At 43.5% G+C, this 27281-nt stretch overlaps 1 protein-coding gene across 2 annotated transcripts in view; it reads right to left on the bottom strand.

Annotated features, from left to right (window-relative positions):
• Positions 1-27281, bottom strand: part of LOC110530678 (CUGBP Elav-like family member 5) — a 55861-nt gene that overhangs the window by 12682 nt on the left and 15898 nt on the right. For both annotated transcript variants that reach the window (XM_036986328.2, XM_036986329.2), the window contains exons 3-4: positions 19159-19207; positions 5708-5836 (exon numbers count right to left, since the gene is read on the bottom strand). In XM_036986328.2, coding sequence (XP_036842223.1) covers positions 5708-5836; positions 19159-19207 — 178 coding nt within the window. The remainder of the gene's footprint in view (positions 1-5707; positions 5837-19158; positions 19208-27281) is intronic.

The following is a 27281-nucleotide window of genomic DNA, read 5'->3' as shown; positions in this document are numbered from 1 at the left end:
ACAAAATTGACACCAATAACTACCATGGGAAATGCATCAACAGCAACCTTGGGAAAATCCTATGCATTATCATTAACAGCAGACTTGTACATTTACTCAGTGAAAACAATGTACTGAGCAGATATCAGATTGACTTGTTAACAAACTATCGTACAACAGACCACGTATTCACCCTGCACACCCTAATTGACAACAAAAAAAACTATTGATTTCAAAAAAGCCTTCGACTCAATTTGGCATGAGGGTCTGCTATACAAATTGATGGCAAGTGGTGCTGGGGGAACAATATACAACATTATAAAATCTATGTACACAAACAACAAGTGTGCAGTTAAAATTGCCAGAAAAACACACATTTCTTCCCACAGGGCCATGGGGTTAGACAGGGATGCAGCTTAAGCCCCACCCTCTTCAACATATATATCAACAAATTGGCGAGGGCACTAGAAAAGTCTGCAGCACCCGGGCTCACCCTACTAGAATCTGAAGTCAAATGCCTACTGTTTGTTGATGATCTGGTGTTTCTGTCACCAACCAAGAAGGGCCTACAGCAGCAACTAGATCTCTGCACAGATTCTGCCAGACCTGGGCCCTGACAGTAAATCTCAGTAAGACCAAAGTGATGGTGTTCCAAAAAAGGTCCAGTCACCAGGACCACAAATACAAATTCCATCTAGACACCGTTGACCTAGAGCACACAAAAAACTATACATACCTTGGCCTGAACATTAGCGCCACAGGTAATTTCCACAAAGCTGTGAACAATCTGAGAGACAAGGCAAGAAGAGCATTCTATGCCATCAAAAGGAACATAAAATTCAACTTACCAATTAGGATCTGGCTAAAAGTACTTGAATCAGTTATACAACCCATTGCCCTTTATGGTTGTGAGGTCTGGGGTTCGCTCACCAAGAGTCCCTGGTCCTGGAGCTCTGTTCACAAACACCAACAGAACCCACAGAGCTCCAGGACAGCAACACAATTAGACCCAACCAAATCATGAGAAAACTACTTGACACATTGGAAAGAATTAACAAAAAAACTGAACAAACTTGAATGCAATTTGGCCCTAAACAGAGAGTACACAGTGGCAGAATACCTGACCACTGTGACTGAGCCAAACTTAAGGAAAGCGTTGACTATGTTAAGTTCCTCGACGTACACATCACGGACAAACTGAATTGGTCCACCCACACAGACAGCGTCGTGAAGAAGGCGCAACAGCGCCTCTTCAAATTCAGGAGGCCGAAGAAATTTGGTTTGTCACCAAAAGCACTCACAAACTTCTACAGATGCACAATCGAGAGCATCTTGTTTGGCTGTATCACCGCCTGGTACGGCAACTGCTCCGCCCATAACTGTAAGGCTCTCCAGAGGGTAGTGAGGTCTGCACAACGCATCACCGGGGGCAAACTACCTGCCCTCCAGGACACCTACACCACCCGATGTCACAGGAAGGCCATAAAGATTATCAAGGACAACAATCACCCGAGCCACTGCCTGTTCACCCCACTATCATCCAGAAGGCAATGTCAGTACAGGTGCATCAAAGCAGGGACCGAGAGACTGAAAAACAGCTTCTATCTCAAGGCCACCACTAACATTGAGTGGCTGCTGCCAACACACTGACTCAACTCCAGCCACTTTAATAATGGGAATTGATGAAAATTGATGTAAAATATATCACTAGCCACTTTAAACAATGCTACTTAATATAATGTTTACATACCCTACATTATTCATCTAATATGTATATGTATATACTGTACTCTATCATCTACTGCATCTGTATGTAATACATGTATCACTAGCCACTTTAAACTATGCCACTTTGTTTACATACCCTACATTACTCATCTCATATGTATATACTGTACTCGATACCATCTACTGCATCTTGCCTATGCCGTTCTGTACCATCACTCATTCATATATCTTTATGTACATATTCTTTATCCCTTTACACTTGTGTGTATAAGGTAGTAGTTGTGGAATTGTTAGGTTAGATTACTTGTTGGTTATTACTGCATTGTCGGAACTAGAAGCACAAGCATTTCGCTACACTCGCATTAACATCTGCTAACCATGTGTATGTGACAAATACATTTGATTTGATTTGACTCAGTGAGCATAGCCTTGCTATTGAGAAAGACCACCATAGGCAGACATGGCTCTCAAGAGAAGACAGGTTATGTGCACACTGCCCACAAAATGAGGTGGAAACTGAGCTGCACTTTCTAACCTCCTGCCCAATGTATGACCATATTAGAGACACATATTTCCCTCAGATTACACAGATCCACAAAGAATTTGAAAACAAACCGAATTTTGATAAACTCCCATATCTACTGGGTGAAATACCACAGTGTGCCATCCCAGCATCGAGATTTTTGACCAGTTGCCACAAGAAAAGGTCAACCAGTGAAGAACAAACACTGTTGTAAATACAACCCATATTTATGTTTATTTATTTTCCCTTTTGTACTTTAACCATTTTTACATCATTACAACACTGTATATATACATAATATGACATTTGTAATGTCTTCATTATTTTGGAACTTCTGTGAGTGTAATGTTTACTGTTCATTTTTATTGTTTCTTTCACTTTTGTATATTATCTAATTCACTTGCTTTGGCAATGTTAACATATGCTTCCTATGACAATAAAGCCCCTTGAATTGAATTGAAGTCTGTATACCTGTCTCGCTTTCCTCTCAAATGTAGTATTCACACACTTACCTTTTGACTTTCAGTTGACCACATTTTCTGTGTCTTTGAGCGAGTGTCTCCACACAGACCTGACTAGAAGATTATTTTGGGTTTGTGACCAATGTGTGTGTTTATGGGTGTGTGTTTTTTTTGTGTGCTGTCACGCGTTGCCTGCCAGGTATTGTCTTCCCTCACTGCAGTGCAGAGTGTGAAATGAGTTCTGTCACTGCAGTGTCAAGCCAATGTGTCAGCTATCACACAGGCGTAACATTGCTCTGACATGGGAGAGGCAAGTTTGAGACACTGGGAAAATGTGTGTGTGTGTGTGTGTGTGTGTGTGTGTGTGTGTGTGTGTGTGTGTGTGTGTGTGTGTGTGTGTGTGTGTGTGTACAGGAAGAACAATATCATTGTGACATGAGAGAGATAGATATGAGAATACAGAAAATGTAATATGTAAAACTTACCTGTACTGGAACACAACAGAAGATGATTCTAGGGATTTTTTAAATTTAAATTTTACATCTAGTTTCTCTCCTCTCCATCTTCTCCTAGTCTACTTTCCTTCCCTCCGCTCATTTAGTTTCTCAGCAAGAGCGACATCGTTGATATATATAGAGAAAAGAGTCGGCCCGAGAATTGAACCCTGTGGTACCCCCATAGAGACTGGCCAGAGGTCCGGACAGTCCCTCCAACACTGAACTGTCTGAGAAGTAGTTGGTGAACCAGGCGAGGCAGTCATTTGAGAAACCAAGGCTGTTGAGTTGATTTAGCTACCAATAAGATTGGGGCAGTAGTGTTAGACTGACTACAACATGTTGTTAGAACAAGACCAGTTTAGCATTTAAAAAAAAAAGCATTGTCTTTTTTTGCAAATCCAATTGCTTTCAAACAACAAGCCTAGCTAATGCCATGGAAACTAGAGTATTCAACCCAACAACCCTAGCTAATGACATGGAAACTAGAGTATTCAACCCAACAACCCTAGCTAATGCCATGGAAACTAGAGTATTCAACCCAACAACCCTAGCTAATGCCATGGAAACTAGAGTATTTAACCCAACAACCCTGGCTAATGCCATGGAAACTAGAGTATTCAACCCAACAACCCTAGCTAATGCCATGGAAACTAGAGTATTCAACCCAACAACCCTGGCTAATGACATGGAAACTAGAGTATTCAACCCAACAACCCTAGCTAATGCCATGGAAACTAGAGTATTCAACCCAACAAACCTAGCTAATGACATGGAAACTAGAGTATTCAACCCAACAACCCTGGCTAATGCCATGTAAACTAGAGTATTCAACCCAACAACCCTAGCTAATGCCATGGAAACTAGAGTATTTAACCCAACAACCCTAGCTAATGCCATGTAAACTAGAGTATTCAACCCAACAACCCTAGCTAATGACATGGAAACTAGAGTATTCAACCCAACAACCCTGGCTAATGCCATGGAAACTAGAGTATTTAACCCAACAACCCTGGCTAATGACATGGAAACTAGAGTTTTCAACCCAACAACACTAGCTAATGACATGGAAACTAGAGTATTCAACCCAACAACCCTGGCTAATGACATGGAAACTAGAGTATTTAACCCAACAACCCTGGCTAATGCCATGGAAACTAGAGTATTCAACCCAACAACCCTAGCTAATGCCATGGAAACTAGAGTATTTAACCCAACAACCCTAGCTAATGACATGGAAACTAGAGTATTCAACCCAACAACCCTGGCTAATGCCATGGAAACTAGAGTATTCAACCCAACAACCCTGGCTAATGCCATGGAAACTAGAGTATTCAACCCAACAACCCTGGCTAATGCCATGGAAACTAGAGTATTTAACTCAACAAGCCTAGCTAATGCCATGGAAACTAGAGTATTCAACCCAACAACCCTTGCTAATGCCATGGAAACTAGAGTATTTAACCCAACAACCCTAGCTAATGCCATGGAAACTAGAGTATTCAACCCAACAACCCTGGCTAATGCCATGGAAACTAGAGTATTCAACCCAACAACCCTGGCTAATGCCATGGAAACTAGAGTATTCAACCCAACAACCCTAGCTAATGCCATGGAAACTAGAGTATTCAACCCAACAACCCTGGCTAATGACATGGAAACTAGAGTATTCAACCCAACAACCCTGGCTAATGACATGGAAACTAGAGTATTCAACCCAACAACCCTGGCTAATGACATGGAAACTAGAGTATTTAACCCAACAACCCTAGCTAATGCCATGGAAACTAGAGTATTCAACCCAACAACCCTGGCTAATGTCATGGAAACTAGAGTATTCAACCCAACAACCCTAGCTAATGCCATGGAAACTAGAGTATTCAACCCAACAACCCTGGCTAATGACATGGAAACTAGAGTATTTAACCCAACAACCCTAGCTAATGCCATGGAAACTAGAGTATTCAACCCAACAACCCTAGCTAATGCCATGGAAACTAGAGTATTCAACCCAACAACCCTGGCTAATGCCATGGAAACTAGAGTATTCAACCCAACAACCCTAGCTAATGCCATGGAAACTAGAGTATTCAACCCAACAACCCTAGCTAATGCCATGGAAACTAGAGTATTCAACCCAACAACCCTAGCTAATGACATGGAAACTAGAGTATTTAACCCAACAACCCTAGCTAATGCCATGGAAACTAGAGTATTCAACCCAACAACCCTAGCTAATGCCATGGAAACTAGAGTATTCAACCCAACAACCCTAGCTAATGACATGGAAACTAGAGTATTCAACCCAACAACCCTGGCTAATGCCATGGAAACTAGAGTATTCAACCCAACAAACCTAGCTAATGCCATGGAAACTAGAGTATTCAACCCAACAACCCTAGCTAATGCCATGGAAACTAGAGTATTCAACCCAACAACCCTGGCTAATGCCATGGAATCTACAGTATCCACAACAACTGATGAAGTAATAGAAAGAGTATAAGAAATAACGGTTCCTATACCTTTGCTGTTTCCGTCAGGACCTCTTAGCACGGTGCACTCCTCGATGGCACCGTAGGGCTCAAAGAGGCGATACACGTCCTCCTCAGTCTGCTGCTTATTCAGCATCCCCACAAACAGCTTCCTGTCCTCTGGAGGGACAACAGGAAGGACAGTATGTTTAGAGTCCCAGCCATACATACTGTAGTCTGTACTGTATATTATAAGAAGCAGAGGACAGGAAAAAAGGAGAGAATGAAAGGAGAATAAGAGACGGAAGGAGAGGAGATAAACTATATGAGAGGAGGGAAGGAAAGGAGACTAGGAGACGGAAGGAGAGGAGAGAAACTAGATGAGAGGAGGGAAGAAAAGAAAAGGAAAGGAGACTAGAAGATGGAAGGAGAGGAGATAAACTAGATGAGCAAAGGGAAGGAAAGGAGACTAGAAGAAGAAGGAGAGGAGAGAAACTAGTTGAGAGCATTTATACATAGACTATACACACACACATATATATACATAGACTACACACACACACACACACACACACACACACATTTATACATAGACTATACACACACACACACACACACACACACACACACACACACACACACACACACACACAATGCAGAGGACTTTGCACACATACATTCATTAACTTTCATATTTATTCAGTGGATACACCCAACATTTCAGCTTACAGCCTTTGTCATGTGCGGGGGTGGAAGTCACGTGTGTGTGTTTGGTGTGTTGGGGGTCGAAGGGTATTTGCCTCTGGCGAAGGGGGGCGGTGGGAGTTGGTGTGTGTGTGTGTGTGGTAGGAGATGGGGGTTGGAATAGGGGGACATGAAAGAGGAAGCATGTTGCAACGCTGTGCTTTGTGTTTTTCTGATGACTTCAGGGATCCGTGTTATCAGACACACAGAAAGAGATAGGCTGGCACATTAAAGTTTGAAGTGAGAACAAGCTCACACACACACGCACGCATGCACGCACGCGCACACACACACACACACACACACGCAGTAGTGTGACATCTTCCGTCATCTCACTCCTATGCTGCTATCAGCACCCATGCTGATTTCACTGAATTCATAAATCAGACTCTATAGGGAGAAGCATTGACACACACACATACTGGTTGTGGCAGTGTGTTGCATCAGGAGTGTGAACTGTGAGGCTGACACATACACACCCAGTGTCGTGTTTTGCATCAGTAATGTAAATCACACTGAGGGTCTATGTGATCAGACCAGAGTAGAGAGCTACTGGAGACAAGTCTCTCACTTGGGCTCCCGAGTGGCGCAGCGGTCTAAGGCACTGCATGTCCGTGCTAGAGGCGTCACCACAGACACCCTGGTTTGAATCCAGGCTGTATCACAACCGGCCGTAATTGGGAGTCCCATAGGGTGGTGCACAATTGATCCAGCATCGTCCGGGTTTGGCCGGTGTAGGCCGCCATTGTAAATAAGAATTTGTTCTTAACTGACTTGCCTAGTTAAATAAAGGTTAAATAAATAAAATAAAACAACAAGTCTTCAAATCTATTACAGATCGGAGGATCAGTCTCTCTGTCTCCTACAAAGATGTCAACTCTATTACAGATCGGAGGATCAGTCTCTCTGTCTCCTATAAAGATGTCAACTCTATTACAGATCGGAGGATCAGTCTCCCTCCCTATCCAGCCTCTCTCTCTCTCTCTCTCTCTCTCTCTCTCTCTCTCTCTCTCTCTCTCTCTCTCTCTCTCTCTCTCTCTCTCTCTCTCTCTCTCTCTCTCTCTCTCTCTCTGTCTCTCTCTCCTTCTTCATCTGTCTCTTGGTATGAGTAGTAATATGGTTCTGTCCCTGATTTTTCTTTCACTGCAAATCTTTCTCTCTCTATGAAAAGCAAACTGTATGCAGTTAACATGATACTCTACAATAAACAGACTGCATGCAGTTAACATGATACTCTACAATAAACATACTGCATGCAGTTAACATGATACTCTACGATAAACATACTGTATGCAGTTAACAGGATACTCTACAATAAACATACTGTATGCAGTTAACAGCATACTCTACGATAAACATACTGTATGCAGTAAGCAGGATACTCTACGATAAACATACTGTATGCAGTTAACAGGATACTCTACAATAAACATACTGTATGCAGTTAACAGGATACTCTACAATAAACATACTGTATGCAGTTAACAGGATACTCTACAATAAACATACTGTATGCAGTTAACAGGATACTCTACGATAAACATACTGTATGCAGTTAACATGATACTCTACGATAAACATACTGTATGCAGTTAACAGGATACTCTACGATAAACATACTGTATGCAGTTAACAGGATACTCTACAATAAACATACTGTATGCAGTTAACAGGATACTCTACAATAAACATACTGTATGCAGTTAACAGGATACTCTACAATAAACATACTGTATGCAGTTAACAGGATACTCTACGATAAACATACTGTATGCAGTTAACATGATACTCTACGATAAACATACTGTATGCAGTTAACAGGATACTCTACGATAAACATACTGTATGCAGTTAACAGCATACTCTACGATAAACATACTGTATGCAGTAAGCAGGATACTCTACGATAAACATACTGTATGCAGTTAACAGGATACTCTACAATAAACATACTGTATGCAGTTAACAGGATACTCTACAATAAACATACTGTATGCAGTTAACATGATACTCTACAATAAACATACTGTATGCAGTTAACAGGATACTCTACAATAAACATACTGTATGCAGTTAACATGATACTCTACAATAAACATACTGTATGCAGTTAACATGATACTCTACAATAAACATACTGTATGCAGTTAACAGGATACTCTACGATAAACATACTGTATGCAGTTAACAGCATACTCTACGATAAACATACTGTATGCAGTAAGCAGGATACTCTACGATAAACATACTGTATGCAGTAAGCAGGATACTCTACGATAAACATACTGTATGCAGTTAACATGATACTCTACAATAAACATACTGTATGCAGTTAACATGATACTCTACAATAAACATACTGTATGCAGTTAACAGGATACTCTACGATAAACATACTGTATGCAGTTAACAGGATACTCTACAATAAACATACTGTATGCAGTAAGCAGGATACTCTACAATAAACATACTGTATGCAGTAAGCAGGATACTCTACGATAAACATACTGTATGCAGTTAACAGGATACTCTACGATAAACATACTGTATGCAGTTAACAGGATACTCTACAATAAACATACTGTACGCAGTTAACAGGATACTCTACGATAAACATACTGTATGCAGTTAACATGATACTCTACAATAAACATACTGTATGCAGTTAACAGGATACTCTACGATAAACATACTGTATGCAGTTAACAGGATACTCTACGATAAACATACTGTATGCAGTTAACAGGATACTCTACAATAAACATACTGTATGCAGTTAACAGGATACTCTACGATAAACATACTGTATACAGTTAACAGGATACTCTACGATAAACATACTGTATGCAGTTAACATGATACTCTACGATAAACATACTGCATGCAGTTAACAGGATATTCTACGATAAACATACTGTATGCAGTAAGCAGGATACTCTATGATAAACATACTGTATGCAATAAGCAGGATAATATGCCCCTCATCACGCCACTGCAATCATTAGCTGCTTCTCATCAATTCATTTATTAAATGCTTTACAGTAAATCCAGGCCCTTGGGGGTCCGGGCAGTGTGTTTGTGTATGTGTGTGTACGTAAGTCTGTGTGTGTGTGTGTATGTTCTCGCCCGCTCTGTCCCAGAAACTAAAAACAGACTGTGAGATGCTCCTCTCCCCCACCAGAGCTCAGAGAGCATCAGACGAGTGTGGAGAACAGGATGAAAGATTCATACGTACAATTCAAGTCAGATCCTCCACTCAACCCTCCCTCTATCACCACATTGACACACACACACACACACACACACACACACACACACACACACACACACACACACACACACACACACACACACACACACACACACACACACACACACATTCGACCCTCCCCCTCTCCTGCTGACTCCCCCCAAAAGCACAATTCAAGTGAGATCTTCCACATTCTAGCCCTCCCTTCCTCATATTCACCCCCCTTCCATTGCCCTACAAAACTTCCCCCTTCACACACACGCAAACACTGTCGACTCCCACTCTCTCCCCAATCACCTTTTATTCATGTGTGTGGGTGTGTATATAAGCTTGCGTGTGTGTGCATGTGTTCAAGTGTGCGTGCGAGTGTATGTGTGTTTTCATCTCCACACCAGGCTTAGAGCCACCTGGTATCAGTGCTGAGGCCAGGGAGAGTAGTCCCTGGTCCAGAGGCCAGGGAGAGTAGTCCCTGGTCCAGAGGCCAGGGAGAGTAGTCCCTGGTCCAGAGGCCAGGGAGAGTAGTCCCTGGTCCAGAGGCCAGGGAGAAACGGATTACCCTGGAGGAGAGCGGGAACCAAACAGGAGCAGAAGAAAATAGCTTCAAAAGGCCTAACCGCCATGAATCTCTCATCTCTCTCATGTATCCTACAGCAACTGGATGTGATATTAAGTCTGGAAAAACTTCTGGAAAAACTTCTGAAAAAACTAGTGTGATGAGTAACCTTATCGGAACCTCAATTGCATTTTCTTGATTCCTTGCATCCTCTCTCCTCGCCTCCTTAAAATCCATTGGATGAGGTCAGAGATCCCTCCCCTCTTATCCAATGGGAATCAAGAGAGGAATCAAGGAAATGCAGTTGAGATTCTCCCCTGAGATCTGTCTGAGCAAACCTAGGCATCAGTTCAGTGGGCTAATGCATGCGTTCAGTACATGTAGATAAGGCAGTTAGGCACTATCATGTATGACATGGATACTCAGGTACTGGTTAATTAAGGAATAGCTTGTGCTAATTCAGAAGTAGTGCGTCAATTTCTCTGCCAAGGAAGATCAAGCACAACATCTTAAAATCATTATAAAAAGTAGCAGAAAACAACTGAAGTTTGATTTGCTTGCAGTGCTTGCGTAGATGTGCTATAAGCAACAAACTTCATTCTCAAATACCATCCTGAACATCCCCATGAATGTCTCCTGGATTCAAATGTGTTTGGAATGTGGGGAACACATCAAAGAGCGATGGGGATGCTGTGTGTGTGTATGTGTGTGCGCTTGCATGTATGGGTGCGTGCGTGTGTTTGTGCGTGTGTGTGTCTGTGCACGTACGTGCACGTGTGTGTGTATGTGTGTTTGTGTTGTGGCCTGAGGCTGGTTGATATCGAAGGGCTGTGGTGTAGCAGTAAACACCTTGCCCTCCATCTTTCTGACGGTGTGGAACCACAGCAGTCTGTCTGCTGCTGACAGGTATTATCAGAACTGTTGAACTTCTTGGGTAAAATAAGTTAGAAAGTTAAGAAACAACTTCAAAGTTACTTTGCATTGGTGGAGGACGAGTTGCACATGCAAAACAGGTGGTCGAATCACTTTTGTAAGTAGTTCTCTGAATGATCTGAAAATATATGCACACAACCATCTAAAACCATGGAAAACAACCATCTAAGACCATGGAAAACAACCATCTAAGACCATGGAAACAACCATCTAAGACCATGGAAACAACCATCTAAGACCATGGAAACAACCATCTAAGACCATGGAAACAACCATCTAAGACCATGGAAAACAACCATCTAAAACCATGGAAAGCAACCATCTAAGACCATGGAAAACAACCATCTAAGGCAGTCCACCCACTTGTCCCACACTGACCTGATTGCAGCTAGCTTGTCTCTCTGCCGCTGAGCTGGTCTGGTGTCTCGGTTATCAAAGAAGATAATCCTGGAAATAATATGGAAGTTTTCCAGAGATATTGTTGCAAGGAAAAGTTCTCTGCCAGTTTATGCATCCTGCAGGGATTCTGTGGATTCCCCATTGGATCTGAAAACACCAGCAAGAATAAGAACCCCAACGTATGCAAGTAAATTAGTTTAGACCATCTCCTTTCGTCTTTCTCCAAAAACACGCCTTCCCTCCAAATTAGTGCAGTCCAAAAATTATTTTCTGGATGGTGTCTGGGATGAACAGTTCAATAGAAGACTTTATGTCCTGCACATGAGTAACCGCCATCTGCGGCGCTCCTGGTTGCATCCTTATCACATTGGCAGCCATGCAGGGTGACTCATTCCTTGGGCAAGAAGACCATTCAATTTCACAATTATTTGACATCCATATTTCTCCTCCTTCAGGCTGCTGATGAGCTGGTTGCTGACGGGCTGGTCCTGGGGCTGGCTGCTGATGTGCTGGTCCTGGGGCTGTCTGAGGGTCAATCTCATCCTCTTTTTCCATCTCACTGTCAGACTCCAAATTGACAGAGACATGATCCTCATATTCAGAGAATTCTTCATCAAAGTGGAAGACACCTCTTCCACACTAGCTTTCTGAGCAGAGATCATTTTTGCCAAATTGATTGATTGTGGTAAGGAGCCACACATGCAAAGCTATTTATTTGTTGTGTCCCTCCCCCAATTTGCTCAGTGAGGTTGGATGGAGAGCATTTGTGAACAGCGGTTTTCAGATCTTTCCACAGATTCTCGATTGGATTCAGGTCTGGACTTTGACTTGGCCATTCTAACACCTGGATATGTTTATTTTTGAACCATTCCATTGTAGATTTTGCATCTCTGATCAGTCTTCTCCTTGTATGAGCTGAAAGTTTAGAGGGACGGCCAGGTCTTGGTAGATTTGCAGTGGTCTGATACTCCTTCCATTTCAATATTATCGCTTGCACAGTGCTCCTTGGGATGTTTAAAGCTTGGGAAATCTTTTTGTATCCAAATCCGGCTTTAAACTTCTTCACAACAGTATCTCGGACCTGCCTGGTGTGTTTCTTGTTCTTCATGATGCTCTCTGCGCTTTTAACGGACCTCTGAGACTATCACAGTGCAGGTGCATTTATACGGAGACTTGATTACACACAGGTGGATTGTATTTATCATCATTAGTCATTTAGGTCAACATTGGATCATTCAGAGATCCTCACTGAACTTCTGGAGAGAGTTTGCTGCACTGAAAGTAAAGGGGCTGAATAATTTTGCACGCCCAATTTTTCAGTTTTTGATTTGTTAAAAAAGTTTGAAATATCCAATAAATGTCGTTCCACTTCATGATTGTGTCCCACTTGTTGTTTATTCTTCACAAAAAAATACAGTTTTATATCTTTATGATTGAAGCCTGAAATGTGGCAAAAGGCCGCAAAGTTCAAGGGGGCCGAATACTTTCGCAAGGCACTGTATGTGGGCTGGTAGCTACTGGGGACCAACCTGTTGGAGACCCCTGATCTAGAGAGTGAATGTATCCTGTATCCAAGGTCTCTCCAGTGTTCAGGTATAGACAATCACAGTCTCAGAGCTCAGTGGACTGACCTATATTAATCTGCTCTGCTCCTCTCTCCCCCTAATCCCTGATACTGTGGACTCAATGTAAAGAGAGAAGAGACAGACCACATATACACACACACACACACGCACACACACATGCACACACGCACACACGCACACACGCACACACACACGCGCGCGCGCGCGCACACACACACACACACATACACACAGGCACAGGCACATACACACATGCATGAATACACACACTTGCATGAATAAACACACACACGCAACCACATACAGTTGAAGTCGGAAGTTTACATACACTTAGGTTAGAGTCATTAATACTTGTTTTTCAACCACTCGAAAAAATGTATTGTTAAACAAACTATAGTTTTGGCAAGTCGGTTAGGACATCTACTTTATGCATGACACAAGTAATTTTTCCAACAATTGTTTACAGACAGATTATTTCGCTATTCTATTCTATCTAATATCACAATTCCAGTGGGTCAGAAGTTTACATACACTAAGTAGACTGTGCCTTTAAACAGCTTGGAAAATTCTAGAAAATTATGTCATGGCTTTAGAAGTTCTGATAGGCTAATTGACATCATTTGAGTCAATTGGAGGTGTACCTGTGGATGTATTTCAAGGCCTACCTTCAAACTCAGCGCCTCTTTGCTTGACATCATGGCAAAATCAAAAGAAATCAGAAAAGTAAAAATAAAAATTGGAGACCTCCACAAGTCTGGTTCATCCTTGGGAGCAATTTCCGAACACCTGAAGGTACCACATTCATCTGTACAAACAATTGTACACAAGTATAAACACCATGGGACCATGCAGCCATCATACTGCTCAGGAAGGAGAAGCGTTCTGTCTCCTAGAGATAAACATACTGTGGTGCGAAAAGTGCAAATTCATCAAAGAAAAACAGCAAAGCATCTTGTTGAGATGCTGGAGGTAACAGGTACAAAAGTATCTATATCCACAGTCAAACGAGTCCTATATCGACATAACCTGAAAGGCCACTCAGCAAGGAAGAGGCCACTGCTCGAAAACCACCATAAAAAAAGCAAGATTGCACATGGGGACAAAGGTCGCACTTTTTGGAGAAATGTCCTCTGATCTGATGAAACAAAAATACAACTGTTTGGCCATAATGACCATCGTTATGTTTGGAGGAAAAAGGGGGAGGCTTGCAAGCCAAAGAACACCATCCCAACCGTGAAGCACGGGGGTGGCAGCATCATGTTGTGGGGGTGCTTTGCTGCAGGAGGGACTGGTGCACTTCACAAAATAGATGGCATCATGAGGGAGTAAAATTATGTGGCTATATTGAAGCAACATCTCACGACATCAGTCAGGAAGTTAAAGCTTGGTCGCAAATGGGTCTTCCAACTGGACAATGACCCCAAGCATACTTCCAAAGTTGTGGCAAAATGGCTTGAGGACAACAAAGTCAAGGTATTGGAGTGGCCATCACAAACCCTTTTTATTTATTTTTTTTTCACCTTTATTTAACCAGGTAGGCCAGTTGAGAACAAGTTCTCATTTTCAAGGTGTGTGCAAATGGCGTGAGGAGGTAAGGCAATAAATAGGCCATAGTAGCCAAGTAAATATAATTTCAGCAAATTAACACTAGAGTGATAGATGTGCAGATGATGATGTGCAAGTAGAAATACTGATGTGCAAAAGAGCAAAAAAGTCAATAAAAACAATATGGTGATGAGGTTGGTAGATTGGATGGGCAATTTACAGATGGGCTATGTACAGCTGCAGCGATCGGTCAGCTGCTCAGATAACTGATGTTTAAAGTTAGTGAGGAAGATATAAGTCTCCAACTACAGCGATTTTTGCAATTCGTTCTAGTCATTGGCAGCAGAGAACTGGAATGAAAGGTGGCCAAAGGAGGTGTTGGCTTTGGGGATGACCAGTGAGACCAGTGAGCCCCTCTGAGCCACAATAGCCTCTCCTGTTTGTGAGAGAAGAAGTGATGTTGTCATACTGGATAACTGTTGGATGGAGGGAGAGAGATAAGAACAGAGGGAGGGAGGGAGGGAGGGAGGGAGGGAGGGAGGGAGGGAGGGAGGGAGGGAGGGAGGGAGGGAGGGAGAGAGAAAGCAGGAGAGAGACAGAGAGAGAGAGGGAGGGAGAGAGATAAATAGAGAGACAAAAGGGAGGGAGATAGAGTGAGATAATTCTGCCAAAATATCCTCTGTGTACAATGTAAAACCCCAAATAATGCATGTAGAGCAGAATTAGGACGATACCCACTAATTATAAAATTCCAGAAAAGTGCCGTTAAATTCTACAACCACCTAAAAGGAAGCAATTCCCAAACCTTCCATAACAAAGCCATCACTTACAGAGAGATTAACCTTGAGAAGAGCCCCCTAAGCAAGCTGGTCCTGGGTCTCTGTTCACAAACAAACAGACTTCACAGAGCCCCAGGACAGCAACACAATTAGACCCAATCAAATCATGAGAAAACAAAATGATAATTTACAAAATAACTGGGCAAACTAGAATGCTCTTTGGCCCTAAACAGAGTACACCGTGGCAGAATACTTGACCACTGACCACTGTGACTGACCCAAACTTAAGGAAAGCTTTGTCTATGTTCAGACACAGTGAGCATAGCCTTGCTATTGAGAAAGACCGCAGTAGGCAGACCTGGCTCTCAAGAGAAGACAGGCTATGTGCACACTGCCCACAAAATGAAGTGGAGACCGAGCTGCACTTCCTACCCTCCTGCCCAATGTATGACCATATTAGAGACACATATTTCCTTTAGATTACACAGATCCACAAAGAATTAAAAAACAAACCCAATGTTGATTAACTCTCATATCTATTGGGTGAAATACCACGGTGTGCAATCACAGCAGCAAGATGTGTGACCTGTTGCCACAAGAAAAGGTCAACCAGTGAAGAACAAGCACCATTGTAAATACAACCCATATTTATGTTAATTTATTTTCCCTTTTGTATTTTGTAGCTATTTACAGATAATATGACATTTGAAATGTCTTTATTCTTTTGTAACTTTTGTGAGTGTAATGTTTACTGTTAAATGTTATTGTTTTTTCCACTTTTGTTTATTATCTACTTCACTTGCTTTGGCAATGTTAACATATGTTTCCATGCCAATAAAGCCCTTAAATTTAATTTAATTTAATTGAGAGAGAAAGAGAGAGAGGGAGAGAGAGAGAGAGAGAGAGAGAGAGAGAGAGAGGGAGAGGGAGAGGGAGAGGGGAGAGGGAGGGGGAGAGGGAGACGGAGGAGAAGGGGGTATAGTTATAACAGTGTCTAGACCAGATCCATATACTACATATGTGGATTGAGGAGTTAGCGAGGTAACTCTGGTCAACTCCCTCCCAGATTCCCACTCGCAAAGATTTCATCATCATCCCCTTCATCAAGACGACTGATTTTCTTTTGAATGTAAAACAAATGGTATGTTAAAACACCTATCACGTTTAGTAAGGACAGAATGCATTTGAAACGTAACACACAGTAAAACTTGTGTATATGTTAAAATCTAGTGATAGGAGGGAAAAAGCTGCTTGTGCATTGATAAGCACACCAAAGACGACATTAACGAGAACTAATGAAATAATGACAGCACTTCAACAAGCCATTTCACACCATAGCCTGCTGAATTAGCAAGATCATTTGTCTTTCATTTTGATTTTGGCACAAATTAAAAGGTGGCACTGACTTGCCTGTGGATTATTGTTTCAGCATTGTCTCAATGAAGAGTTCGGTGTACGACTAGCCATGTGCGACATGCACGCACAGTTAAAAGCCTGCTAGAGTTAGCGGCAGGCGGACGAGCAATATCCACCGTCGTAGTACGAATGAAGCTTGAGCTGGAATGTGAAGATAACTGAAGCTAGTTAGCTTTAGAAGACCCTGAGTAGATGTAGTTGTAACTACCCTGGTTCAGTTTATTAACCAGCAAAACATTTTTATCAGGTGCACTAGATTAGGGTTGGAGAGAAAACCTACAGGATGGTTGCTCTCCAGGAACAGAGTTGGAGTGAGAACCTACAAGATGGTAGCTCTCCAGGAACAGGGTTGGAGTGAAAATCTACAGGATGGTAGCTCTCCAGAAACATTTTTATCAGGTGCACTAGATTAGGGTTAGAGAGAAAACCTACAGGATGGTTGCTCTTCAGGAACAGAGTTGGAGTGAGAACCTACAAGATGGTAGCTCTCCAGGAACAGGGTTGGAGTGAAAATCTACAGGATGGTAGCTCTCCAGGAACAGGGTTGGTGTGAAAACCTACAGGAGGGTAGCTGTCCAGGAACAGGGTTGGAGAGAGAATCTACAGAAGGGTAGCTCTCCAGGAACAGGGTTGGAGAGAGAACCTACAGGATGGTTGCTCTCCAGGAACAGGGTTGGAGAGAGAACCTACAGGAGGGTAGCTCTCCAGGAACTGGGTTGGAGAGAGAACCTACAGGATGGTAGCTCTCCAGGAACAGGGTTGGAGAGAGAACCTACAGGATGGTAGCTCTCCAGGAACAGTGTTGGTGAGAGAACCTACAGGAGGGTAGCTCTCCAGGAACAGGGTTGGAAAGAGAATCTACAGAAGGGTAGCCCTCCAGGTACAGCATTGGAGAGAGAACCTACAGGATGGTAGCTCTCCAGGAACAGGGTTGGAGAGAGAACCTACAGGAGGGTAGCTCTCCAGGAACAGGGTTGGAAAGAGAACCTACAGGAGGGTAGCTCTTCAGGAACAGGGTTGGAGGCAGAGTTAATTAGCTAGCTGATTGATTGAGGACTGCTCTCTGCATAAATCCACATTGTTTATAAGTATATATATTTGTGTGTGTGTGTGTGTTGCGTGCATGCATGCGTGCATGTGTGTGTGTGTGATAAATTCCAGATAGGATTTATATGCTATGGAAATGTGAAAATCTGTCCCTCATATCATTATTGCCACCTAATCATCCCCAGGGTCCAAGTAACTATTCCCCAGGTTGTTGATGTAAATGGGAACGTTTTCCCAGTCAAGTTAACTGGTAAAATAAGGGTTAAGTAAGTATAATACAAAATCATGGGGGAAGCAACTGTTGCCCCTGACAACCTGTCTCTGTGCTCTGATAGGCTGTGGAGCTGCGTTCTGTGTTCTGCTGGTGTTTCTATCATCTTCTAACAATCTACTGCTCTAACTGTCTTTGTTATGCCATACATATAAATATACAGATGCAGATCTGAATCGGGTTAGCATAGAAAATGTGTTCCATTCACTCCAGGGCCCGTATTCACAAAGTGTCTAGATCAGCACTCCCATGCTGAGACACTTTGTGAATAGATACAGGGCCTGGACTACATATCATTGTGTGGTGGGGGTGAACACAGAACAGAGACAGGAATCAATAGGAGTAGAAAATGAGGGTTTGTTTTATGGCTGTAATAAAGTGCCAGGCCGTCCACAGAGACCACTAATGACTGCAGCAGGACCATTCTATACGTCAACAACATCCCTGTGGTGGTTTCTTTATAACCAATATGTACAATTCACGGAGAGATTACAGAGAGAGGTATAGGACAAAGTGTACTGTATGTTTGGCTATATTTCATATTTTTTCTATATACACACACTGAACAGAAGAGAGGCCTGCTGTAAGTGAAACTGGGGCAGAAAATCGACTGTTGGGCAGGGGCCAAGAACAGCAGAGACAAAGACACTATTATCAGCTGATGTGGTGGACTGGGTTAGAAAACATTTACACCCTGCCTCCTGACAACACACACGCACACACACACACGCACACACACACACATACACACACACACACACACACACACACACACACACACACACACACACACACACACACACACACACACACACACACACACACACAGGAATACCAATGCCAGGCTAGAATGAGAAAGAGAAGGAGTAAGAATAAGAATAAGCTACAAAGATGGAACATGAAAGGGACAGAGAAGGAAATGGAAGCTCATGTTATAACAGAGAACGAGAGAGAGATAGTGAAAATAAAAGATAAGTACCTCCACGACACTCACTGTCAGCTGGTTTCACTTGGATGGGACGAGTCATCTGCAGAGAGAGAGAGAGAGAGAGAGAGAGAGAGAGAGAAGAGAGAGCAGAGTGAAAGGGTGATTGAGTGAGAGAGAGAGAGAAAGAGGGAGAGAGAGAGAGAGAGAGAGAGGGATAGAGAGAGAGAGAGAGAGAGAGAGACAGGGATAGAGAGAGAGAGAGAGAGAGAGAGAGAGAGGGAGAGGGAGAGGGAGAGGGAGAGGGAGAGGGAGAGAGAGAGAGAGCAGAGTGAGAGGAATGAGACAGAAAGAGAAGGAGAGAGGTGGGTAATCTCGTAGTGTGGAGATAACGTAGACACTCTTCACAGTTGTAATGTTACAAATTGAATCTTTAAACTCACTGAGTAAAATACAGCACACTGAGCACAACACCAGTCTCTGAGCAGCAACATCCCACATAAGGCTCTGCGTAGTTCACTACTATATGGGCAATAGGGTGCCGTTTAGACAGAGCCCTTCACCCTGTATGCAGCAGTATAAATCAGTGTGTGGGTGTGTATCCTCTCTGCTGGTATAATCAATAGGTGACCCGCGCCTGAGAAGGTCAGCCATGACAATACCAGCCTCCTTCATTTATGTGTACTGAGACTTTAACTTCTTCCAATGCGGAGGTTGATTGCTCTGTATACAGCATTATTAGGAGGCAGGGGGTCATTTCACGCTATGGTTATGAGTGGTAGGGAGGCACGGAGGAAGGAAGGGAGTAGCTTGGAGGTGTGGGGAGTAGCTATCTACCCCCACCCACCCTCTTCTTCTCTTTTTGTACTATTTGATTTTCTCTCTATCCTTACCTCTTACAATTCTTTCATTCCTCCCTCTATCTTTTTGGTGGATCATTCCATTGTTCCACTAGGCTACCCGGGGTGGCAGGTAGCCTAGTGGTTAGAGCGTTGGACTTGTAGCTGGAAGATTGCAAGATCAAATCCCCGAGCTGACAAGGTACAAATCTGTGGTTCTGCCCCTGAACAAGGCGGTTATCCCACTGTTCCTAGGCCGTCATTGAAAATAAGAATTTGTTCTTAACTGACTTGCCTTGTTAAATAAAGGTAAAAAAGTAACTCCATTCCTCTATCTCTCTCTATCTACCTGCTTCTCTCTATCATCCTTTCTGTTTACTTCTCTCTTTCATTCTACCCTCCATTCTTCCACTAGATTGGTAGGGACCAATCATTACCCCAATATGAAGCAACTCCCCCTAACCTATCTCAGATTAATACAAAGGAACTGAGTATGGAGAACATGTTGATGTGGCAAAATGGAGGAGCACCCCAGGCGATGGAGGTTTCCCTGTTGAGCGTGTTCTGTTTGTTCTTTCACACTGTTAAATCACACACAACCATAATCACAGGAAGTGAAGTAGGGTTAGCTATGTTGTTAATATTCATACAGAACACTGTCAGGATGAGGAGAGAGCAGTGAGGGTCAGCAGAGAGCTGTGAGAGTGAGGAGAGAGCTGTGTGGGTGAGGAGAGAGCTGTGAGAGTGAGGAGAGAGCTGTGAGGGTGAGGAGAGAGCTGTGAGAGTGAGGAGAGAGCTGTGAGGGTGAGGAGAGAGCTGTGGGGGTGAGGTGAGAGATGTGGGGGTGAGGAGAGAGCTGTGAGGGTGAGGTGAGAGATGTGAGGGTGAGGAGAGAACTGTGAGGAGAGAGCTGCGGGGGTGAGGAGAGAGCTGCGAGGGTGAGGAGAGAGCTGTGAGGGTGAGGAGAGAGCTGCGAGGGTGAGGAGAGAGCTGTGAGGGTGAGGAGAGAGCTGTGAGGGTGAGGAGAGAGCTGTGAGGGTGAGGTGAGAGCTGTGAGGGTGAGGAGAGAGGGGTGAGGAGAGAGCTGTGAGCGTAATGAGAAAGCTGTGAGGGTGATGAGAGAGCTGTGGGGGTGAGGAAAGAGCTGTGAGGAGAGAGCTGTGGCGGGGAGGAGAGAGCTGTGAGAGTGTGGAGAGAGCTGTGAGAGTGAGGAGAGAGCTGTGATAGTGAAGAGAGAGCTGCGAGGGTGAGGAGAGAGCTGTGGGGGTGAGGAGAGAGGCCTGTCTGTTTACTGAGAGAGAGTGTTTGTGTGACTGTGTGAATGTGTCTCTGTGTGGGCGAGAGCTTGTTTGTGTGCATGAGAAAACACTTGCTTGGTAGGTGTGTTTGTATGTTGGCATGAGAATGACATGGCTGTCAAAAGAGATTCTCCAGTCAGGCATCACTGCCGTAAGAACATGCCCAGCTGTGATATGGAGAGACAGCTCTGAGCCGAAGCAAATGGAGACAGTAGTGTGGAAGCATACACACACACATTACACACACACACACACACACACACACACACACACACACACACACACACACACACACACACACACACACACACACACACACACACACATTACACAAACACATTACACACACACACACATGACATACACACATTACACTGTAGACCTACAGACAGCACAGCCCTTAGATACCAACTAACCTCAAACTACGACACACACATGAACATCACACAAACTCACACACACTTTGTATCGTCTTCTGTGTGTAAAGTAGACTCCCCAAAAGAGTAGCTGTTGCTAACGTAACAGGTGTGAAATGTCTAGCAGGGATGGAAGCAATACTGTGACACTAACTAAATCACATGCAAAAACAGATATGTGAATTCAACGTATTTGCCTTAAACCCTGTACCCATAACTCCCCCTGAGTTGTTTGTTGTCTGCATCATGGGCTTCGTGTATTAGCTGTGTGTTTAACTGTGAGCAGTCTACTGCAAACCCAGTTGTTGTGAGGCTGATCTACAGCCCTTTGGGACCTTAATATTTCAAATTTAACTTAGTTGAATAATAGATGTGGACTGATTCTTTCAGCGATGGGCCTGCTGCTGCTGCAGGACTTCAGAGAACCGTTCTCCTAGCAAGATAACATGTTCTCACCAAAATAAATAGAGTAGATAGACACAGTAAACATGCCTGTGTTTAAGTGTGTGTTTATGCAGGGCCAGACATACTGACTTTTTCTTTGGGGGGGGGGGGGGGGGGGGTTAATCAGCTAACTTACCCCACTTCAACACATTTCATTTTGCCGTGGAACAGAGAGAAAAACGTGGTGTTTTATAATGCTATTCTACATATTTTGTCATGAGGCTAAGAGAATAATGTTGCTGTTTTAAATCTAATTTCCTGCAATTCTTCACTTTTTGGAGCAGAGATTCTTTTCTTCTGTTTCATTGCTCATCTCATGATTTTGTTCACAATTTTCCATGAGGCTGAGTGGAAATGTAGAGATTTTTAAAGCAAATGTCCTGCTATTCTACACATTTTGCCTTGAGGCTGAGAACATTTTGCCATGAGGCTGAGAACATTTTGCCTTGAGGCTGAGAACATTTTGCCTTGAGGCTGAGAACATTTTGCCTTGAGGCTGAGAACATTTTGCCTTGAGGCTGAGAACATTTTGTCATGAGGCTCAGAACATTTAGCCGTTTTAAAGCTAATTTCCTGCAATTCTACACAATTTCCTGGGTTGGGGACCCCTGGAGGTAGAGGACCTCGGTACACGTGCGCTGAGTGCCCGTTCGGTTGGAGGACCCCTGGAGGTAGAGGACCTCGGTACACGTGCGCTGAGTGCCCGTTCGGTTGGTATGAATAAAGCTGCAGTAATGGAGAATTAAAAAGCAATACTTGGTTTTCAATTAAACCAGCCAGGGACGGATTCACTTAGCAGTTTGTGGAGCAGCAAGAAGGCAGACTAAATTAAGAGTGGCATGTCTGTAAGTGGTGGTGGAGGTAGAGGACCTCGGTACACGTGCGCTGAGTGCCCGTTCGGTTGGAGGACCCCTGGAGGTAGAGGACCTCGGTACACGTGCGCTGAGTGCCCGCTCGGTTGGAGGACCCCTGGAGGTAGAGGACCTCGGTACACGTGCGTTGAGTGCCCGTTCGGTTGGGGGACCCCTGGAGGTAGAGGACCTCGGTACACATGCGTTGCGTGTCCGTTCGGTTGGAGGACCCCTGGAGGGAGAGGACCTCGGTACACGTGCGCTGAGTGCCCGTTTGGTTGGAGGACCCCTGGAGGTAGAGGACCTCGGTACACGTGCGCTGAGTGTCCGTTCGGTTGGAGGACCCCTGGAGGTAGAGGACCTCGGTACACGTGCGCTGAGTGCCAGTTCGGTTGGGGGACCCCTGGAGGTAGAGGACCTCGGTACACGTGCGCTGAGTGCCCGTTCGGTTGGGGGACCCCTGGAGGCAGAGGACCTCGGTACACGTGCGTTGAGTGCCCGTTCGGTAATCCGGCCCTGTGTACGTGTGTGTGTACAACTACAACGTATTCATGTGTTCTTGAAAAGTGACAGAGACAGATACTAAGACAGAGACAGAGAGAGAGAGAGAGCAAGAGCGAGAAATAGAGAGAGAGAGAAATAGAGGGAGACTAAGAGAGAGAGAGAGACCGATAGAGAGAGAGAGACAGAGGGGGGGGGGGGGGGGACTAGTGACAGAGAAGGTCATGGCCATCAACATGGGGGGGGGAGTGGCTCTGTCACTTCAAACACACATACACACTGGACACACCGGGGACACACATGCACACACAGGACACACACATACACACACGAACACACACATGCACACACAGGACACACACATGCACACACCGGACACACATACACACACTAGGGCTGGGACAGATATTGCAACTGCAATTATGAATTGCGAATTTCAAACACTTGGGTGAAAACTTGGTAATTCCATCAGACTTGGTTATAACAGCTGTCAGGGTACAGAACATCACTTCTAACATGAGGTCATATGAATTAATACATACTGTGCTAACTGAATACAAAACCAAGTGAAACTAATATTTTACAACATTGTTATACAGTACATATGATATGTATTACACCTACATATGAACAAACATACACTATATATACAAAAGTATGTGGACACCCCTTCAAATTAGTGGATTCGGCTGTTTCAGCCACACCTGTTGCTGACAGGTGTATAAAATAGAGCACACATGCAATCTTCATAGACAAACATTGGCATTAGAACGACCTTACTGAATAGCTCAGTCACTTTCAACGTGGCACCGTCATTAGATGCCACCTTTCCAACTAGTCAGTTCGTGAAATGTCTGCCCTGCTATAGCTGCCCCGGTTAACTCTAAGTGCTGCTATTGTGATGTGTAAACGTCTAGGAACAACAACGGCTCAGACGCGAAGTGGTAGGCCACACAAGCTCACAGAACGAGACCGCAGAATGCTGAAGCGCTTAAAAACTTTATGTCCTCTGTTGCAACACATTGCAAAACTTTGCTGTCTCAACATGACATGTTTCAACAAATTGTGTTTTACAGTGTTGGGATCGTGACTTGGGAGAAATATGCACGAGATCGAATCTTGTTTCTCCTGTTCAGCTTATTTATCATCTTCTTGGAGCTGACTTTGCTGACAGTGTAAATAGGAACCATGTCATTGGCTATGTGATAGGTGATAGCCTCTGTGATTTCTGTATCTGCAGGATATTGAAAACGCATGGGCAATCAATGCCTGTTTAACTTAGATGGCTGGTTGTGGCCGAGGGGCTTTTCTGCTGTCGGTTATTCTTCTAATGGTTGAATACATTTGTCGTGTTGCCTCTTGTTGTTGCCACAACTCTGAGGCACCTTTTGCACAACACTTGCATTTGGTTGACATCTGTTTGGTTGTAGCCGAACAACTGCCACACCACTGAAAATGCGCCCTTCCTTGACACCAAACGGACGTTCTCATTGTCACTAGCAGCCCTCCCGTTTCCGACACACTGAGGTAAAACCCCAGCGTTCCTCCTACTGTACTGTTAGTGAAAGCCCTTTCTCTTCTCACCAGCATCTAACTGCACGCTCTAAGTGGCGACGCTGGTGATTGGCCAGAATGTGCATGCCATGCAGAGAGTTAGCAAGCCCGCTTGTGATTGGTCAGCATCCTCTGTGCATGTAGAGAGTGAATGAAGGAGTCAAGCGCATCTCATGGAGGAGGTACTGTGGTCTAGTTTTTGTTGTATCAACGGAGTGTCAAAGAAAGGAAAAAAATCACAGCCTCCTGCGATATGGATATTGCATGTCAATATCACAATTTAGATCTGAATTCAATTACAGTTTTTTACAATCACTTTGGCACTAATTTCAGAACCTTGATGTAATTTTTCAAAACTCTAGACTCAAAACTCACAACTGATGATCAAAATGCACATTTTTCAAAACTCTAATACTTTATCCAATTGCTTAGATGCAATACACATAAAGATCAGATCATTTGTTCATTGAACTAAAATGACCTGCTCAAAATGACACAACTTAACATCAAAGTATTACCATTTCAAAATGCAACTCACACATTACATCTGAGATGACTGTCTACTCATTTCATTACAATGATCCATCTATCAATTGACACAACTGCTCAAAATGATGGTAACTGCTGCATTACTCATAATGCATACTTTTAAGGGTAACTGACAAAAAAAATTCCATGTTAATTTTATTTAACTAGGCAAATCAGTTAAGAACAAAGTCTTATTTACAATGACGGCCTAGGAACAGTGGGTTAAACTGCCTTGTTCAGGGGAAGAACGGCAGATTTTTACCTTGTCAGCTCAGTAACCTTTGTGGTTACTAGTCCAACGCTCTAACCACTAGGCTACCTACCGCCACAAATATCATGAAAGTTTCAGGATAACGAGATCCATTGACACCAATTACCGTGGAGCATGAACCAATCGGACTGCATTATCCATGGATGTAATATTTCATCATCATTCTTTATCAGACACTGTTTCTATGGTCCCATTTACCACTTTTCCAGACCATGTTTTCAGATTTGACATTACTGTACACTTTACTAGGTACACCTATCTAGTACTGGGTAGGAGCCTCTTTTGCCTCCACAACAGCCTGAATTATTCATGGTGTTGTACATTAAGAGATGCCCTTCTACACACCATTTGTGGCCTTTCTGTTAGCTTGAATGAGTCTGGACATTCTCCTCTGACCTCTCTCATTAACAAGGTGTTTTTTCCCACAGAAATGCCGCTCACTGAATGTGTTTTGTTTATCGCACCATTCTCTGTAAACTCTGGAGACTGTAGTGCGTAAAAATCCCAGGAGGGCAGCTCTTTCTGAGATGCTGGAACCACCAAGCGTGGCACCAACAATCATACCACGGTCAAAGTTGCTTAGATTACGCATTCTTGCCGTTCTAATGTTTGGTCGAACAACAACTAAAGCTCTCTACTCTACAGTATATACTTTATATATTGAGTTGCAGGCAGCCACATGATTAGCTATTCGAAGGAGCAGGCTATTTGCGTTAACACGCAGGTGTACCTAATAATGTGGCCAGTGAGTGTACGTGAGTGTATGTGGCCGGTGAGTGTATGTATGCAGGTAATTGCTTTTCCAATACTGCCATCTCGTTACTGATGATTGATTTCACATTGTGGTACGAGTATATAGTGAAATGAGTGGTATCCACCTACAGCAACATAATGATAACATGGAGCCGGCAGGTGATCCAGGTCACAAAAGTGGGGGAACATGGTAGAGGACAAGGCCAGGGACCAAGACAGCGGCAGCATCAGCAAAGAGTGTCCAATGAAATCCGAGCAATAGTTGTAGACCATGTCGTAAATCATGGCATGACAACGACTGAGGCAGCTACAATGATTCAACCAAACCTCAGAAGATCAACCGTGGCCTCAATCATCAAAACTTTCCGCAATGAGAACCGGTAAATCTTCAGCATGAACTAAACATTAGACTACTCTCAATTGTCAAATGACTGTATACTGCATGCCAATGTGTACCACAGAGTAGGTGATGTGACTAAATGTGTTCTTACGACATGTTCAACAATGTGGAAGCCATAAGTTCGCCGACTATTGCACGCGTGCTGAAAAGGCACCAGGTGTCTCTAAAACAGCTATACCGTGTGCCTTTAGAAAGAAATGCAGACAGAGTGAAGCAACTGAGGACTGAGTATGTTCAGGTATGTTCAGTTTCAAGATGCCTGTTGTGAAAAATTCTACATCATTGTAATCAGTAATTCTCTTTCCAAAATGTATTTTTAGAG

Source organism: Oncorhynchus mykiss, chromosome 8, assembly GCF_057628025.1.
Source record: "Oncorhynchus mykiss isolate SJ-2025 chromosome 8, ASM5762802v1, whole genome shotgun sequence".
In the NCBI taxonomy this organism is placed as follows: Eukaryota; Metazoa; Chordata; class Actinopteri; order Salmoniformes; family Salmonidae; genus Oncorhynchus; species Oncorhynchus mykiss.
The sequence above is the reverse complement of the archived record's forward strand: the minus strand, read 5'-3'. Positions and strand labels throughout refer to the sequence as shown.